Source organism: Oryzias latipes, chromosome 11 (genome assembly GCF_002234675.1).
Source record: "Oryzias latipes chromosome 11, ASM223467v1".
Classification (NCBI taxonomy): domain Eukaryota; kingdom Metazoa; phylum Chordata; class Actinopteri; order Beloniformes; family Adrianichthyidae; genus Oryzias; species Oryzias latipes.
The window spans coordinates 8,610,558-8,630,247 of NC_019869.2; the positions used below are offsets into that span (position 1 = coordinate 8,610,558).

The following is a 19,690-nucleotide window of genomic DNA, read 5'->3' on the forward strand; positions in this document are numbered from 1 at the left end:
CACGGGGAAGGCAGAACTCCTCTGTGACAGTTCGCGCTGTCACAGACCGATTCTCCTTCTGCAGAAGTCTGGCAAAGGTTCTCATCTCCTGTGTGGTTCTTCTCTTTATTAAGGAAAAAGTCAGAACCCTGACAGTCTGTGTGTGCATTCTCAGTTTGTGCACACTGGAAACACAAGAAAATAAACGGCTGAAGAAATTTACATGTATTAGAAAATATATTTTCTGTGCATCCAAGCACCTTATGAGCTTCTCACAGTCCACCACTTTAATTATCATAGCAGACAACAAATCTTTGGGCTTAAGATTATCAATGAAAATGTAAACCGGATTTCATTCCCTTACTCTGACTCTGGTTTGAGTTGACACAAGTAAACATTTAACCATTACAACTTTTCATTACAAACGTGAAAAAAGAGTATTGTTATCTGGTTATTTGATGAATAAAACAACTATTTTCCATTATGTTGCCCCAAGCACACTCATATTATTTAATAAACACACAATGCTGCATTCTGATTGCTTTGATGATTAAATCTGGTTCCCTGGGCTGTGGAACAGTGGCGTGGGTTTACAATCAGCAAGTTGTGGGTTAGAGTACAGGTGTAATTATAGTCCATTAGTGCCAGAAAGCGCATTCCAGTGGTCCCACGCTATCATGGGATTCACTTTCGTAGCCTCGTAGATTGTTCCATGCATACTTATACGTTGTTTTCTTTTTTTTTTTTTAACAGGAAATCCTGTTCCCCGTCCTAATTGGCTGTAGACCACTGTCAATCAAATTTCCTCTGTGCCATGTTTCCCATACAGTACAGCAGTGGTCCCCAACCTTTTTCAGGCCACGGACCCCAAAGAAACTTTTTAAACCTGTTCTTTTTTTGAGCTTTTAAGCTGCCCAGTGGCCCACGGACCGGTACCGGTTTGCAACCCGGGGGTTGGCAACCACTGCAGTACAGGATACGTTTGGCTTGCAAACATTTCACTCTATTTTGCTGAGTGGCATACCAGGAACACCACACTCACTGTGAAGCATGAGAATGGAAACATCATGGTTTGATGTCGCGCTTCTGCAAAAGTAACTGGATAATTAATCCATGTTAAAGCCTCAGTCACTATTGCCTTACGTGTGGACACGGGCTGTCGGAGGGCAAAAAAATTAGGAAACCTGTGAAGGATACGCAAGTGGCCCGCACAAAATAGCAATGCTGTAAACTTTGAGATTGGTATTTATTGTAAAAACATGTGCTGCTGTACAACTTTATAAAAGTTTCCCCTCTTAGTGAAAAATATTCTCAAAAATGTTCTCAAAAATAAATAGCTATTTATGTTTCAATGACAAAATAAAGTACAGAAACAGCTGAATTATGAAGTCACTTTCACATTGCAGTCTGAGCTTTCAAGTTCTGTTTTTTGCTCTCTAGTTATAGTTTTACATTAACTGTAAAGTTCTCTGCTGTGAAATTCAGAGGAGGCAAATGATCAGATTTTCCTCAGCTGAATAAATCATTTTTTATTGCTAAAAATGCCTCTATCCAATAAAAGTGATAGGACCAGAGTCACTGTAGCACTGTGGGCCAGAACAGGATCCATATATAAGGTGCACTGACATTTTATGAAAATAAATTAGTCTTTAAGTGCACTTTATAGTGTGGAACACACAGTATTGGGATAATGTTGGGATGGAGGTCTTGGACATCAGAAGTAGAATCTAGTCAAGACCAAACAGGAACAGAGTCAATCTTAAACGTTTTGACACAGGCAGGAGCCAAATGTAACAGTCCTCATAGAAGATGAATGGTAGCAGCTATCTGTGATGTCACATTAGGCCCACGCTGAGCTGCTGCAGGACCTCCCAGCTGTTAGCGTGAAGACTGCGGGAGCTGCTACTCGCTCTGAAAAAGAATCTTGATCCACACTCTGCCTTTACCTAGTGAATACTGAGGGCTTAAATACACGCTCAGAACAGAGCAGGGTAATAATACACATGCAGACAAATCTGATATCCACAATCTTGGGATCCTACTTGGGAACTTTTGGGAACTTTTGTTTTGAAACATTGTTCCAAGCTCTGTTCAAACATTGTTTCATTTTGTGTTTTCATATGCAGTCCATGGACTGTATATAAGAACTGGACTGAGTGACCCCTCCCCCCTCATGTTCCAAACAGGAAGTACCCACTGGCTCCAAGAAATAAACTATGGTAGGGGTATGGACGTCCTGTAAGCTCACTCCTGATTGTTGAAAGTGGTTGCCTCAGAAACTATGACTCAGACCAATCACTGCTTACTGAGGTTGTCTGCCTCCAGTAATGTGGCGTCCGTATTATGAAAAATTGAAATGACTTTGTTTTGTTGGAGCCGGTAGTAAAGTTGTTGCACTTGCTTCCATGAACGGCAGAATTATAATTCAATCAAAGGCAACAGCGTGGAAATCTTGTTGATCTGAAGACGTCACATGTACTTTCACACAATGAAAATTATTTCCAGGGCTGCACGCTGTACAGTGGTTAACGCTCTTATCTCACAGGAAGGAACCAAGCAGACACGAAAGGTGTTATTTATATGTTAGTTATATGTCATTACTTTGCTCCTCCCTTTACACAGACACTCTTACACACTTTCTTATCACTGTTGCTACTTTAGTCCTAATCTTGTTATAAATAGCAAAAAGGCATCTGTTGTCTATCCTGCTGTATTTGTCTGTGACGAAGTAGCGTCACAGGTTGCAGGACAGCGCCTGAACATGAGCCTTAGTTGTTTGTTTTTTTCTGTTTTCTCCCAGCCCAGTAACAGTTTATAGTTTTGTGGGACAAATCATTCACATTTCATGTTTTGTTTAATTCTAAGGGTGCACACTTGGTTTTAAACAGAATCTCCCTCACCATCAAAGTTTTCTTCCACCAACAGCCAAACCAGAGCAATGGACACATCAGCATTTATATCCACAGGAAACAGGAAGTGACTTCACATGTCAGAATTTTTTTTTTCTTTGTTCCCCTTTTTGTCTAATTGATTTTGTTTCAAACCTATTTCCGTATTTCAATTGTTTTTTCCTGTTAAATATCTGTAAGTTTGAAGTTGTGTTGATTCTTCCAGTAATTTGTTTTAAGGAATTGTTTGGATAATTGGCCTGTGGGAGGGGCTAAGCCTTTATAAGGGGTGAACTTTTCTCAGTTGGGATGGAGCAGTCTTGGTTGCAGTGGTGGCAACAAGCTCTTCCAGAATCAGCTGAATTCTTTGTCTGATATTTTTTTTTGGGGGGGATCAATAAAATCCCATTTTTGAAATTTTGAGTCTGCTGGCTTGGCCATCTTATTTCCGAGTTATTTATTTTTTCGCTGCTGAGAAGAACCCCGTCACATTGTCATTAGGTCCCTTAGAAGATCAATTATAGCCTGAAGCTTTGGGTTTGATCAATTTTTAAACTGATAAATTCTCATCAATAAGTAATTTATCATTCCATTGAGGTCCCATTTTGATCATCTTTTGATGTATTTATAAAATCGTTCATGGTGCTCTCTCCTTCTATGGTGATCAATATTGGAGATGTCCAATCGTACAGTTTTGAGCCAAATTCCTCAGACGAGGAAAGCAAGGATATGCATGGATCTATTTGTCTGCAAGTGGATGCATCAGAATGGAGCGGAGCAGGGAGCTTGTGACCCACCCAGCGTACATCATAAATACACTTTTTTTCAAATGGCTTTTTACGTCTGCTCCCGTTTGTCAGATAAATGCATCTAGACATTAAAGAAAAACACAATTATAAACAACAGACCACAACAACAACCAAGTTTCTCATGGACAAGGGAGAAAAACAAGTGTGACAGAAAACGTCTACCACGCTTCTCTTCTCAAAAGTCTGCCGCTCCCTGTGCTGCCTTTATTAAGAATTCTAGTGGGAGGTAACAAATTCAAAACAAAGAGAAAAGTTCATTAGGGGGTGTCATATAATGACCCCTTTTGGTGGATTCAAACTTCAAACAGTATCCCTTATCAACTCAGGACAGTGTGTCGTAAAACCCCCTTATCCTTGCTGGGAATGGGATGAGAAGCAGATGAACAAACACACAACTGTTTTATAAAAAGATAAAGAGGTCAATCTGAGTAAACATTTAAACGAATACATTTAAACAATGATAATAATAAAACAATTTCCTTCACACCGTTTCACAATCATTAAACCCTTGTGCTATCTTATTTTTATTTATTTATTTATTTTTTTTAACTTGTCCTGTCCAACAGCTAGGCAGGCAGATGAGAGCTGAGGGCCTCTTGTGTTGGACATATTTTACTTTAACAAGAGGGGTTATTAATCTTCAGACAAACCAAAGGTGTGACTGAACTTACCCCTTTTGTAATTGAGGCCAAACTTTATTAATTTCAACCATGATTGAAAATCTTTGGTGTTGGACCGGACGGAAAAGGAAAGAAGGGAAGAAGAGAGAGGGATGTCAGGGGGGGGGGGGGGGGGGTGATAGTGAGAGGGGGGGGGGGGGAAAGACCATGAAGCAGCATAGAGCAGACAGGTTTACTGGTTGTTTATCGTTACGGTACAGTTAAAATGTAGTACGAAAAGGGCGGGGCCTGTTCACACACACTCAAATATTATCAACACACCTGCTAGCTGCAAGAAATGTTCACATGTCAACATGTACACAAAACAGATAGTGTTCACACACGCATACTTATGCCTTTAAACCAACTAGTGTGAAATCTTTCATTCATTCAATCATGCAAACTATAAGTGCAAAGGTGAGCTAACACCTGTGCTCAGGTGAGTGTTTATGTTCTTCTAAAATGGATGGTGGAATGTGTAAAGAAGGAGGAGGAGCGCCCAGCCACCCCCACACCCAGACCCCCGCCGCAGCAGCAGCGGCAGCCGGAATTCCCCCAACGCCACACGGGAACAGGCAGGGAACAACCGCCCCCCGGGCGACCAAGACCGCCACCCAGGCCAGGGCCAGCAGGACCGCCGCGAGGCCCCCAGAGCCAGAGAGCAGGGAGGCGCGGAGGGAAAGAGAGCGCCGCCCCAGCCCAACCAGGAAAGCAGCCCCCCCGCCGCGCCGGAAGAGCCCAACGCAGGGCCCCACCGGAGAAGGACGCCCACAGCCCCAGACGAGCACCCCACCACCACCCAGGAGTTCCGGGCATCCCCCCGCCCCAACCCCAGGTACGAGCCAGGACCCCCCAAGGGAGACCCGCTCCGCACTCCAGGCAGCCACCCACCCGGCCCACGGTTGGTCCAGGGAGGAGCAAGGCAGGGGCCCGCCGCCCCCGCCCAGGAGGGGGGAACCCCGTGGAAAAAAGGGTGGCCCACAAGGGGTGTTATAAATATGGCCCGACCAGGCTCGGCCATGTTGGAAGTTTGGCGGGGCCCAGCGCTCAGGGGCAAGGACCAGGACCCACCCCCCAGGGACACGAACACCCCCGGCTCAGGTGTAATATGAACCCCCCCACCGTGCGGAGAGAGCACCGCCGGGCCCAGGGAGCCGGCACCCAAGGGACACGGCCGCCATCGCCAAGGGGCCCGCACCCCCCACCAGGGAAGGGGTAGGGGACAGATGGACCCAGGTCCCCCCTTTCCTTGCAAAATGTGTGTGCGTGTGTGTGTGTTTGAGAGGGTGTGTGTGTGCATGTGTGTGTGTTTATGTTGGAATGTATATATTGAAGGGGGAGGGGTGTGTGTACTAAGGGGGGTGCAGTTAAAATTGGCGAGTAGGGCACTAAGGGGACATCTCCTGATTACTCACAGTGATGTCCCCTCACCCTCCCCACCAAGGGGCCCTAAATGTCTAAGGTGCGGTTAAAATTGGCGGGTAGGGTGCCAGGAAGACATCTGCTGCTTGCTTGCAGTGATGTCCAAGCACCCCCCCTACCAAGGACCCTACATGTCTAAGGTGCAAATAAAACCGAAAGAGGGGGGGCCCACTCCATACGGCAACCATAGGAGGGGGGCCACTGCCAAGTAACCCCCCCCCCCAAGGCGCATCGCAGGCTAGACCCCCCACCCCCTCACCCTAATATGAGGTTATATGAGGAAGGGGGTAAGTTGGGGATAGCTGGTCGACTGTGCCCCGGTGGTCAAACAGCTGTCACCCAGCCCCCCCCCCCCAGCAAAGGGGCCAGGGCCACCCAGCCCAGGGGCCCCACCCCCGGAGGCGCCGACACCCCAAGCCCGGCACCACCCACCCCACACAGAGAGAGAGGAGCCAGAAAGCGTCGCCCCCCCCGGAGCAAGCCCAGGCCCCCACCCCCAGACGCCGGCCCTAGAGGAGCTCTGGTCAGACCTTGACGGGACCGAGGAGGCCAACCGGCCGAGGCAACCACTGATTGCCCTTGTGCTATCTTAGATGACCCCACCCTTACTTTGACGTGTTTTCCCTACCATGACAAAGGTGGATAAAGGTGGAAAGATTTCATGTAATCCATGGACACCAGTGAAGATCACAAATCATTGAAGAAAAAAGGTTCAGAGCACTGTCTAGTGGGTCTAGATGACCCAACTCCCAATGGTAAAGTGCCTAGGATAGCACAAGGGTTAACACAGCAACGTGTGAAAAAGCATCCAGTGCTGTTGCTTTCGTTTGAGATTTTCTGCACACCAGAGCTTTCACCTTGTGCGGGGAATTCTAATATTTCAAACGTGGATAACCAAGTACCAGACACGATTACTTGCTGAGTTCCAGCTCTTTTCTTCTATGTCTCCCTCTCAGATACAGACACACTTGACTGAAGTGCAATCCATGTGCCATGAGGGCAATAACAAATTCACACAAACAGCTCATATCTGATTTAGCCCTCCGTTTCATCGACCGTTCTTAAAAAAAAAGGAAGTGATTTGGTGACCTGGTAGATAACACCTAAAATCCCCATGGGGAGAATAAATGGTGGGAGTAGGGACAGAGAGGTAATCCACTCCTCTGAAGTGCAGAGCACCTCACTAAAAAGAAAGAAATGTTCCACTGTACACGACACAACCACAAGGAGAGGGTCTCTGAAACGGATGAAAATCCGGTGAAAACGGTGTGTCAGAGCCGCTCTGTGTCTTCATTTCACCAGTCCCAGTCAGCCGCATACCTTTTCGGTCTGCTACAACACTGATCCGAAAGTGATGAGGTGTCTGTTTTTGTAATAATTCTTGCATCAAAGCGGATGAACAGAGAAAGGAGAGGAGCTTGAGAGGCAAAACAGAACAGCCGGTTCAGAGAAGAAGGAACAGAAAGTGCCTCTCCATCTCTGCAATCCATGGAAAGAAAGCGTCGTGTGTGCCAATCTGCTTATTTATGCGTGTTACATTAGATGTGGCAATAGTGCCATCTAGTGTTTGAACACATGTATCTCTCACTGCAGAGCATATGAGAATGCAAAGTAATATTTTTGAAGCTTTATGAAGCCGCAAGTAGGTTTCTGATACTAGTTTTGTTATTAAGAAAAAAACTAAGAGTATATGATCCATCAGAAAAGCATTTAATCATCCTTTTATCTTTCAAAGCTCAAATGTATTTGTATATGAGTGTAGCTGTGAGTGGATGCTGAACATAACATTAATTCCTGGATGTCTTCATATGCTCAGTTTGATGCATTAAATTGATCATGCATGTTGTTTGTTTTGAAGCTGATGCTGGAAGTACACTTTTTTGCTATTTTGTTGCAAAATATAAAAGTCGTTCTCTTGAACAAACTTTTTTACCCTTACTGCCACACCTCAATTCTCATTCTTCCATTTTACTAACCTTGAAACAAACACCACCTACTGGCCAGTTGTTGTTTTTTTTATTTTTATTTTTTACTTGTCCTGTCCAACAGCTGGGCAAACACATGAGAGCTGACGGCCTCTTGTGTTGGACATATTTTACTTTAACAATAGGGGTTATGAATCTTCTGACAAACCAGAGGTATGTCTGAATAAACCCCTTTTGTAATCGAGGCCAAACTTTATTAATTTTAATCATATTTGAAAATCTTTTGTGTTGGACCGGACGGAAAAGGAAAGAAGGGAAGAAGAGAGAGAGGTGTTAAAGAGGGGGGATAGGAGGGTAATAATAGGAGGGGGGGGGGTAAGACCATGAAGTAGCATAAAGCAACAAGCTACTGGTTGTTTATCATTACGGTAAGGTTCAAATGTAGTACAAAAAGGGCGGGGCCTGTCCACACACACACTCAAATGTTATAAACACACCTGCTAACTGCAAAAATGTCCACATGTCAACATGTACACAAAACAGATAGTGTTCACACACGCATACTTTTGCCTTCAAACCAACTAGGCGGTGTGTCCCCCCCCCCCCCCCCCCGTTAAATTGGCGCCCCGGACAATTGCCTGTATTACCTGTGCATAAAACCGCCACTAACAACCCAGTGTTAGTTCACCAACACTGGGTTAGGGTACTGTGTGACAGCATCACCTGCACATCCCAAGTGCATGCCACTTATATCATCCTTACAAAAACCTCGTGATACACTTACCGCATGCACAACAATGGTTCTGCGGAGAACAACGCGTCACGTGACGGTTATATCGGCAAGTTTAAATTCATTACAATATCAATGAATTATGTTTCATTGCTTTCATAAAATTAAAGAAATGTAATAAAGAAATACGATTTTTTATGTCATTTTTATTTTGAGGATTCGAACACAAAAAAATAAAATGGAACGTGCGTGCCCTATGACAGTCAGCTTGCGCTCGGATGACAAAACAGCTTCAAGCATTTGCGGCACCTGGAGTCTTTCATTCAGTTCGTTTATGTGGCTTGTCACAGTCATATCCACCAAAAAGTGCAGCTTTTCGAGCCACTCATCTGCCAGTTGCGGGAAGTTCAGGTCTTTGCTTTTCAGGAATGTTTTCACGTGTTCGAAACAGACGACAAAGTGACGCAAAACGTCCCCCCTGGACAGCCATTGGACTTTGTTGTGTAGCAGGAGATCAGAATATTCGCTTTCAACTTCATCAAGCAATGCACAGAACTGACGGTGGATCAATTTACATCAGCCACCTGCCTAGCGGTCCGCTAAAAGTTAAAAAAAAAATTTAAAAAAGCCCTGCTGGTAGAAACGTGTGTCGCAGGCTATGACGCAAATCTCCGTTGACAGAAATGTTGAAATTTAATAATGTAGTGGCGGTCATGTGCATTTTAGGTCTGTTAGCAGCAGGGGATTGTGGGGTGCGGTCTCCTGATCTAATTAGGGCTCAGCATGAGCGTTTCTGTTTGCCCACGTTTCTTGTCATATGTCAGTTTTGTTGTTCCACCTTAGTTTATTCTTCCTGTTATGTTGTTTCTTTATGTTGCACCATGAGTGTGGGAGGGGGAGAGGTTGATGAGCCCTGTGCAATGTTCAATGTTGTGTGCGTTTAACGTAATTGGATTGTAAAGCCAGGAAGGGGACTGCGTTTTCAGCTTCTCCTTCTGCCCCCTTTTCTCTGAGACTATATGAATGCATGTGGTTTATGGGACAGGGACAGTTCTCCAGCACAGCCAGTCAATAGACAGTTCAATTTGTTGACAGCTTGGCTCCCGTATATCCCGCTCCAAGTGACGTACCTGCTGGGCGTCACAATATTTATTCCACACATTCTTACAGCTTTGGAAAATGTTAAGAATGTTTGTATTAAAAACAAAAATATATTTATCTCCCCCATCTTTTTACATTTTCAAACATTTTCAAAAATGCTGGAGGGAGCCACTAGGGCAGCGCTAAAGAGCCGCATGCGGCTCCTGAGATTGCGGGTTGCCGACCCCCGGTCTAGTGGGTCTAGATGACTCCATTCCCAATGTTAAAGTACCTTGGATAGCTCAAGGGTTCCAGAAGCCACACGTGCCTGAAGGGAAATGCAAGACACACCTGCGCTCACCATAACCCCTTGTGCTATCCTATGGGGTCAAGATGACCATTGACGTGTTCTCCCTACCATGACAAAGGTAGATAAAGGTGAAGAGGATTTCATGTAATCCATGGAAACCAGTGAAGATCACAAATCATTGAAGAAAAAAGTTCAGCGCACTGTCTGGTGGGTCTACATGACCTCACTCCCAATTTCAAAGTGCCTAAGATAGCACAAGGGTTAAGATGCAACTACCTGCAAAAACCTGCAGCACCTGTACATGGGTGTACATGTGACTAAAGCTTTAGTTGGGCAATACCACCCAAACGTGAGCACTGGTCTATTACTAGACATCATCTTGAAGTTCATGCAACTTGCCTGCCAGCTTCGACCACGAGTCAAAGATGCCATTGTCACGTCTGAACCGCGTGCATGCCTTCCTAACAAATCTACAAGACCCACAAGAGTTTTTTTTGTTTTTTGTTGTTTTCTAAGCCCTTTAACACTATCAGCCTTTTCATGACCAACCTTTTGGGTCCTTGATTGAGGATTGCTTGGCTGGCAGACCAGAATGTGTGTGTTTAAAGCTCTGCCATTCATATGCTATGTTCTCACCGGGCTAGGAAACAAGCGTTCAAGAGACCACTTTCAATGAAAAGTCTATGTAAACATTCGTACGTGAGCATTTCCAGGCTTCTGCGTTCAAAACTCTTGTGATCATGCGTCACTAGAAGTCCGTTTTTGAGTTCTACGTACACAATGCACGGCCATTGAACAGACGTTAAACGGTAAACCAGTTGAACTTTGACCAATCCGGGGCTCGGATTTGGCAGTGATGTATGGGTGGTGTCCTTTTCAAAGCACAGAAGTGCCAACTATTTGAAAATTAATAACCGTGTTTTGTGCCTAGTCGGAACTATGACACAAAGTTTTTCTTATATTTGAATAGAGCTGTGGGAAAAAAACAAAAAGCCTGCAGAAAGATTCACAAGATTTGCATTGCTTCCACATTTCATACCAAGCCTCTTCTAGCTGAACGGTCTATGCGCTGGTATCTGGTAGCAACAGCCCAGTGTGAACACCATCAAATGGTAAAAGGCCGTTCAAGAATACCCCTTTTGCAAAGACGCTTATCAAATGCCCCCGGTGTGTGTGTATGAAGCAACATAGGTTGAGTCATGTTATCTTCAGAAGTAATCCGATTACTCATATGACATTAAAAAAAGCAGTTTTTCCAATCTTTAATGCAAACAGCAGGTTTAGGGAGCTTGGAAAAATCCCAAAGAAAAATATAAGAAGGCATTTATAGGTAAGGGAAAATATAGATCATAATAGAAAAAACAACTACGATCTGTATTGAAATAAATAAAAATGCTTAAATTTGCAACTATCAATACTAAAAATGACTAAATGACAATCTTTTAACACACGTCCAGTTAAAAGCTCAAATATTTCTGATACAGCAGTGTTTACAATGACTGAGGCAAATTAGGGAGACAAGTGTGTTTCACAAAGGTGGTGCTTTTATGGTCGGCAAAGCCACATGTGTAGGAGTGTACAAGAAGCAAAAAGCAGCAGTGTGGCAAGAACATTGATTTTCAAAAACAGGAGCATTTTTCACTTCAGGACAGGGACGTTTGTTTCTTTTAACAGTTTTAAGTAAAAGTAGGAGATCAATGTGACAAAAAAATGTTTTCACACAAGACGTATTGGTTCATCGAGTGTAATCAGGTTTCATGTTAGACATTTAGCTGCCACAAAGTTCACTGGAATGTGACAGAAAATAAATAACATTGGAAAAAAATGACATAAAAAAAAACATATCGTCTCTCCCCACAAAAATAAAATCCCAGAGGAAAACCAACAAAATAACAGCAAAAAACAGGATAATGTTAGCATTTTTTTCTAAGCACTTGTCTACAACATTTCTGAAGCAAACTGACGGGATGTGGTTGGGTCTCGATGCCTGGAAAGATCAGAGACACAAAGAGGGCAAAGAAAGAGTCAAGCAAGGTTTCACCACAGCCCAAACAAATGCTGCCTTTCTTATCTCCATGGCAACACGAGGTCTGATCTGGCCTTTAGGTCTCTCAAGTGCAATGATTATTGATGATATGCACCACTTTCTCTTTTCGAAAGGTTTAGTAAGAACAGTTCAGTGAATCCTTTCAGTTGCAGTTTTTTTTTTCATTTTGTGTTTTCTTTTTTCTATTCTTGCTCCAGTTTCTAAGAAAATAATTGGTCCAGTGAATACAGAAGGTGCCGGGTTCGTTCGGGTTTAAACATTTAATTACAGTCATAAACAAAGTCATAATTGCTAGGTTCTTTGGGAATTGGGGGCGGGGCGTCTGGAATCTGGATGTTCTCTAGATCCAAGAGCCGGAGCTTCATCTCCATGGAGAGCAGGGTGTCCAGGTCAGATTTGGTGTAATCGCTGGTCATCTCCTTACCCAGGAGAGCATTTAGACCATCAGTCCACACGCAGTACTGAAAAAAAGGAGAAAAACTTAGTTGTATTTATTATGTCTACATTTTATGCTTAAATTAATTAAGATACTGTATACTATACACAAATGAAATCATAAGAAAGTAAAGATTAAAATAATCTTATTATTAAAGTTATTTGATAGAGAAAAAAAACGTGAAAACATGTACAGAAGCTGAGAACGACATACCCTGTTTTTGTGTGTGTGCTCTTTTTCTCGTGATAACATCCACTATCTGGTTATCACCAAAAAAACAACGTTTGTTTGGTCGTGATAACGAAATAAAGAATATACTGTAGCGTCCCTCTCTCCCTGTCCATTAATCTGTTTTCAGTCTATTTGTTTTGTGGTTACTCCAGGCCGTAACCAACGGCGTACAGTTTATACCAACACATCTCAACAACAGCAGAAGAAACGCTCCCCAAAAGTTGTTTCTTTTGAGGCAATTTTTGATTTATTACGCTACACAAACACCTTAATTCCATCTAATCCACCAGCCCTCCCTCCCTTTCTTCAGCCAACAACTGGACCCTATAAGCCCAAACACTCAACAACAGGTTGAATGACCCAGAGCCAGAGCTACTAACAAAAGCTACGCAGGCGGCTGCAGTTCAGTGATCCTGCGGTTGTTGTCAATTTCATCAGTGACCAGATGAGGGGATCGGACCGTCAACGCCAGGGGTCTGCAACCTGAGGCTCCGGAGCCACATGCGACTCTTTTATTCCTCCACTGTGGCTCTTTAAATTCAAAGACAAATGTTAAATACATTATTTTTTTGTAGTTTTAGTTCTTTTTGTTAAGTTTACTAGGTTTTGTGGTGGAACATTATTAGAATGTGCTTAAAACACACAGTATGTTCTGCAGCACAACAGTATAGTTGCTGTCCAGAGCCAATGAAAGTACTTGAAGTATAGAATAAGATTTTTATTTATTTAGATATGTTTCTAAAAGTAGAATTTGAACTTAATGTAGTCATGCTTATATTTAATAGTAAAAGGAGAATAAGGATGATGGTGTACCACAGTTATAATGATAGAAAATACTATCTTTGACTTTCCTGCATTCTTAGTTCAAATAAATCCGCTGCAGCAGGAGGATCTTATTTGACACAGGGTGTATTTTATTTTGAAAAGAAACTTGTATATGCTGCTGTTATAGTAAAATGAAATATTTATATATAGGAAAAATATAACATTGAAATACTATTGTAAATATCACAAAGCTACCTTTTCAGAATGTACGGCTTAATGGCCACAAAAACACAAGTTAAGTATATTTTTCTAAACAATAGTGTGGAGTTCGTGGATTTTGCTTCCATAAGAAACTGACCTAAATGGCTTTTAACGTTAAAGGTTGCAGACCCCTGTTCTACGCGGTCACAGAATTATGCATGAGAGGGGCAGGATGGAATCAACTTGTTTTCTTGTAATAACGAGATAGTAGATGTCGTTATCATGACAAAACAGGGGGGGGGGGGCACAGTAGAGTAGCTCTTGGCTTCTCTATCTTAGTGACTAGAATTTTTCTTCTTAAAATAAGAATACTTGGTAAAACCACTTTTCTTACTCTAATGGCAGATTTTCTTTTGCTTATTTGAAAAAAAATCTGCCAAAGGGGTGAGAATTTCTGACTCATTTCTAGGAGGCTTGTTTTTAAAGTGCAGAGGAAGCTGTTGAATTCTCTCAGACCAAATCTAGACATCATCAATCTAAATGAAGCTAACCAGCATTTTTTCATTCTCCTATGCTTAGGGGTAAACAGGGCAGAGACATTGCATCGGTCGTGTGCAATGGAATACATTTCTATTTCACAATTAATAATTTAACAGGGGTGAGAGAACATTTTTGTGACATTTACAATAAACATTTTGGTGGGAATGATCTCTGAGCTGGTGTCAACAGTCATTTCCACCTGGCTTACCTCGTGCTTGTCAGGAGCAATGAAGTTCAGGTATTCATCTGACTCATATAGAACAGAGAAAGCCAGCTCCAGCACCTCCTGCAGAAAGAAGAGGCAGAGGGTAAGGAGTGGGAAAAACAAATAGTGGACGGATTGACAGTACAGGGCAGAAGGAAGTGAGGGACTCCTCCCCCTCAAGTTCCAAACAGGAAGTACTCCAAGAAGCCAAAATCCCATAGACTTCTCTTAAGAAATAAACAGCATTATATTTGTCAAAAAAACCCATTCTGCCTGAAATGACTTGGATAAACACACACACACACACACACACCTTGTTTTGCTTCAGGGCTCCCTTTTCCTTCATGTGAGGACAGTCTTTGCCGGTGATAACAGCTTTGATGTCAGCCACAGGCACTGCAGAGAGACCCAACAACAACAACTTTATGAAACCGGTGTCATCACAGATAGAAGGTCTTGTCTGTTTGAGTTTTTTAGATTTTATAGATTTATCAGGATCTGTCATTTCTGAAGTTTTCTGCATCTTCAAATGACAAATGGATGGCTCCAAAACTACTCAGCATTTTTGCTGCACCGGTAATGTTAGGTTGTGAGGTGTAAACAGAGAGCTCTCCGAAATGGGGGGGGCTGCTCCATGAAAATGCTCGCGCCTATCACTTGGAGATAAATTTCTAATGAACTACTGCCGCTCTGCAGAGACCATGTCCAAGACAATGATACAGGATTTTTGATTTTGGCTCAAAAACAGCATAATCCAAATTAAAATTTCACTAGGAACACTTTTAAAATAGATCAAAAGATGATCAGAGTGAGTCTTAACATCTCGATGCATCTTTGCAAAGTTTGTTTTGGGATATAAGGTCTTAAGGCTGTTGCCACAGCAACAAAATTGAATCGGTTAGTTCAAAAGGGGCCCAAGTACAAGAGGTTTGTTTTTCCAGGACATAATTTTAATTGCATAGGTTAAAGGGAGGCTACATCAAATGATTAAGACTTTATCCAGATTTAGCACCAGCTCATAGCTTATAAATGCTATAATATAAAGCACCTCACTTTTATCATTTCAGAGGACTAGCAAACTAAAGTCTCTGGACTTGGGCCCTTCTTGAATTAAACAGGGTCGCTGCCATATTGGATAACTAGTGCTGCCATCTATGGGATAAAGCTAAACCCGTGCAAGAGAGGCCCAAGTCCAGGAATTTTGCATTACAGTGATCCCTCGCTATAACGCGGTTTACTTTTCACGGTTTCGCTACTTCACGGATTTGCATCGTGCATTGTGTTCTGCATTCTGATTGGCTAAAAAGTCACTCCGCTTCTTCTCTACCTGTGCGTCAATAACGTTGCAGTTTAATCTGAGCATGTACGTAAAACAGCTTTTCAAATTTACATTACGTACGTGCAAATTCTCTTGCAATTTCGAGTTTCTCTAAACCCCATAGAAAAAAGAGCGACAACAACTGCCTATCACTATGTCCTTCTACCGAACAAACACAGCTGCACCGCGGGCTTTAAAAGAAGAAAACACTGCAGAGCGGAGTCAGGATGCAGCGGCTCAGTCTGAAAATCAGTGAAATACACCTGAGTCACTATTTGTCTGACTGTACTTTGTATGTTTTTCATAATCATTTTAAAATTTCTCCCGTTTAATCCTATTACTCGGGTCGCGGTGGGCCGTGCTAATCTTAGCAATTTGAAGCCTTCTGTTCACATTGATGATTCAAATGATTATTTGACAGTGCAGTACAGAAGTTATTTGTTGAAAAAAACTTTTCTAAAGTACTTTGATTTGTGAAACAAATGCTTGAGCCTGTAAAATGGTTTTTTCTTTCTTTTCAATCTATAATAGAGTATTTAATTGTATAATAATTGTAAGAAAAAATAAAGGTTTCTACTTCACGGATTTTGCCTATCATGGGTTCTGTTTGGAACGTAACCCCCGCGAAAAACAAGGGTTTACTGTATAGAATTTTAAATGTCAAGCATAGTCAATACATAACAACGGACCTGGGACTTTTTTGCACATTATCAGATAGCTTTTCCCTTGAAGACCAAAGCACATATAATATCTCTATTTCAAAAAATTGTGGACTTGGGCCACTTTTGAACTAACCGATTCAACTGATACTCTAAAACAAAAGTAAAGATCAAACAAGATACAGAAGTTATTTTTTCTAGTCCAGATAACACTTTTGTCATTTATTGCAAAACAAATGACAAAAACAAACAAACAAATAAATATTTCATGAGTGTCCTTGACCATTTTTGCCCAGTGAGTGCCTAGTAACGCCCATTCATCAAAAGTATTGGTCTGTCACGTTGAGAACATTTACATCTCTAAAATCTTTTTTTTTTTTTTAAATCAGTGCTACAAATAACTAATATATTTTCAGCAGCAAACACTATTTTATACGTTGGAGCTCTAGACTGATCGAATTACTTTAAAACACATATATTACAACAAAAACAAGTTCACTTCTTAACGAATGTGCAAATTTCAGAAGATATTTAAAACATTACACTTTTACTATTAACTATAAATTGCCTTAATATGGTTCTTACTAAACTAGTGCAGTTTTTCTCACATACAGTGTTAATAAGCTCAGAATAAATCAGTAAAATTGGAGAAAATGAAGCCTGGTGCACGCCTGCAAGACACAACACAGGTGAAAGAAATCCAAATACGCGCACTGTAGACTTTCCAGAGCTATATATTAAGTCCATTTGAGATGCTCATAATGACACCAAAGTCTTTTCATAACACTCTTTCATAAAATATTAGTCACAGTAACCACATTAGCCATTTTTGTCATTTCCTAACGTGCTAAATTAGGTGAAGCAACAATCGGGACACATGCAAGCATCATTTGTTGGCGATTTAATACCTGGGCCTAAGGGGTCTCTACATCTGCTCAATTTTTTTTTATAAGAGTCATAGAATAATAACTCTGTAGTAAAAATGAACTAAATTGTAAGTCAAGGAAATAAACTACAAAAGTGCCCAATTTAGTGGAGTGTGACACATGAAACTGGGTTCCAACATTTACAAACAATACTTCAACTTTCCTTAGCTACACAAACTCTCAATACATAAGAATATGCAAAAGAACAAACAAACCCCTCAACTTTAATGTAAATTTGTAACATTTAGGACTCACTGACACTGCATAGAATTAGCTGCTGGTGGATTAAAAGGACAAATGATGGGTTTCAATTGAATTGGATGAAAATATGGTTGTGGGTTTTGGTATGTTGACTACTGTGGGTTCTGTAGAAACTGTATGGTGATGCTTGGCTGATAGTTGTACTGACAAAGGGAGGTTTAAGTGTACCAGCCAGTATGTCTATCTCTTTTATATCTTAGTTTAGGTACAGAGTTGAGCTTTTTACTTGCCTATCTGGGTTCTCAGCTTGAGGCGATTCTTCTTCATCCTCTGGCTGATGTTTTTCATGATTTGATGCATTTTTAATTTGCTCCTGTTTTTCACCAAAGATTTGGGGCGTAACCATTAATCGACTTTATCTATGTTTGTTTTAATTTTTAAAGTCCTACGATGCAACTAGAGTGACCTGTCGAAGGCAAGACTTTAACCCTTGTGCAATCTTAGATGGCCCCACCCTTACATTGACGTGTTTTCCCTACCATGACAAAGGTGGATAAAGGTGGAAAGATTTCATGTAATCCATGGACACCAGTGAAGATCACAAATCATTGAAGAAAAAAGGTTCAGCACACTGTCTAGTGGGTCTAGATGACCCAACTCCCAATGTTAAAGTGCCTAGGATAGCACAAGGGTTACTCAAATCAACCTATACAACCTATATAATATCAAATCATTTCAAAAGGAAATAAACTTAATTTTATTAATCTTGGTAAACAAAACATTTGGATTGAGAAACGGTAGTTTTATTTCACCAAAAACAACATAGTACCATCACAGTGGACAACACACACATGTGATAGCAGCAAAAACTGATCAATCCATCATTACAGTCCAATGTGTGGAAACACTGAATTTTGCAAGGACGTGTCCATACAGTGTGCTGGAATGTTCTAATAATGATATTTTAAAATATCTTATAATTTTGCAAAGATTTCAAGTGGGGCACTCACATTTGTCCTGTAAAGAGTCGTGGGGCACCTCTCCCTGGGGACTCTCTTCCAGATCCCCGTAGTGCAGGACTTTATGATTCGGGGACAGACGACAGTACCAGAACTTATCTAAAGAAAATAAAAAAATAAAAAAGACAAGAGTGACATGAGCAGCAGCTTCCAAAAAGCATCATATGGACCCAGATTCGAATTAGTCATCATCAAGAAAGGGAGTTTAGCCGGAAGTGAAAGTGTTGTCTGGAGTCACAACTAAGAGCCAAAAAAAACTGAGTTCTGATATCAAAACTGACATCCAATGACGATCAAATGGTTAACACATTTCATCTATGAGTGTTAATTTTTAGATCAGAAGCTGCACAACATTTGAAACCTTTTTGTTAGAGATCATCCAAGTAAATTTAAAACAAACACAAAAGCGAACATGGCTTAGATCTGGGGTGCCCACACTTTTTTGGCATGTGAGCTACTTTTGAGACGACGATGTCTTAAAGATCTACCTATATATATGCATGTATGTATGTATGCATGCATGTATCCATGCATATATATATATATATGCATGCATACATATATATATATATATATATATATATATATATATATATATATATATATATATATATATATATATATATATATATTCATTTCTAACATTGCTGAGGATGACAAATGTACAGCCAATAATCTCAAGGACGTTGACAGGGTTTGTTTGTTTACTTGCTCCATCTTGGTTAAAACCAGAACTGAGAATCACTGTAAAATATTTTGGACTAATATGTAATATTAGCTAGTTTAAAACCTCCTGAGAGCTGTTTTTTGGGTAGTGAGCAGGTATAGGGATTTTGCTTTATATGCTTTATAGTATTCAAAGAATACTAAGCACACATTTGCATTTCTGTGTATTACTTATATCCTTGTGATTTAGGAGCAGATGAAAAAATGCCATTTGACAGCAAACAATGAAAAGGGAATAAAGAAATAAGAGGAACTGGAAATGTCTTGAATATAGAGCCAGAGCCCCATGCCTATTAGTGCTAAGTGTGTGAACATTCTTCCACCTTGTCTTCTGCGGCTGCTGATTTTCCTGAAGCAGGTTCCATCACACAACCTGTTGAGTCTCTGCTGTTTGATCAGCTCCATGATCTCTGGCTGGATCTTCTCTCTCAGCTCCCTGAAGATAATCAAACACATAGACCAGGTCAGAACTCCTGTTAACCAATTCCAGTAATAGATCATAAACAAGAACCAGCACCCCACAGGGTCATAGGAGAATGCAGACCAAATAAGGGGTTTTCGTGACTCAGCCGTGGTAGTCCCCTTTTTAGAAGAAAACACAACATTCTCCTGCT

General features: G+C 41.4%; 1 protein-coding gene across 5 annotated transcripts in view; it reads right to left on the minus strand.

Moving 5' to 3' along the window:
* Nucleotides 1–11,049: 11,049 nt before the first annotated feature.
* LOC101169868 (engulfment and cell motility protein 1) overlaps nt 11,050–19,690 on the minus strand; it is a 92,129-nt gene continuing 83,488 nt past the window's right edge. For all 5 annotated transcript variants that reach the window (XM_020707074.2, XM_020707077.2, XM_020707075.2 and 2 more), the window contains 5 exons: nt 19,400–19,512; nt 18,342–18,449; nt 14,541–14,623; nt 14,231–14,308; nt 11,050–12,310 (listed from right to left, as the gene is read on the minus strand). In XM_020707074.2, the coding sequence (XP_020562733.1) occupies nt 12,110–12,310; nt 14,231–14,308; nt 14,541–14,623; nt 18,342–18,449; nt 19,400–19,512 (583 nt within the window). In that variant the 3' untranslated portion in view covers nt 11,050–12,109. The remainder of the gene's footprint in view (nt 12,311–14,230; nt 14,309–14,540; nt 14,624–18,341; nt 18,450–19,399; nt 19,513–19,690) is intronic.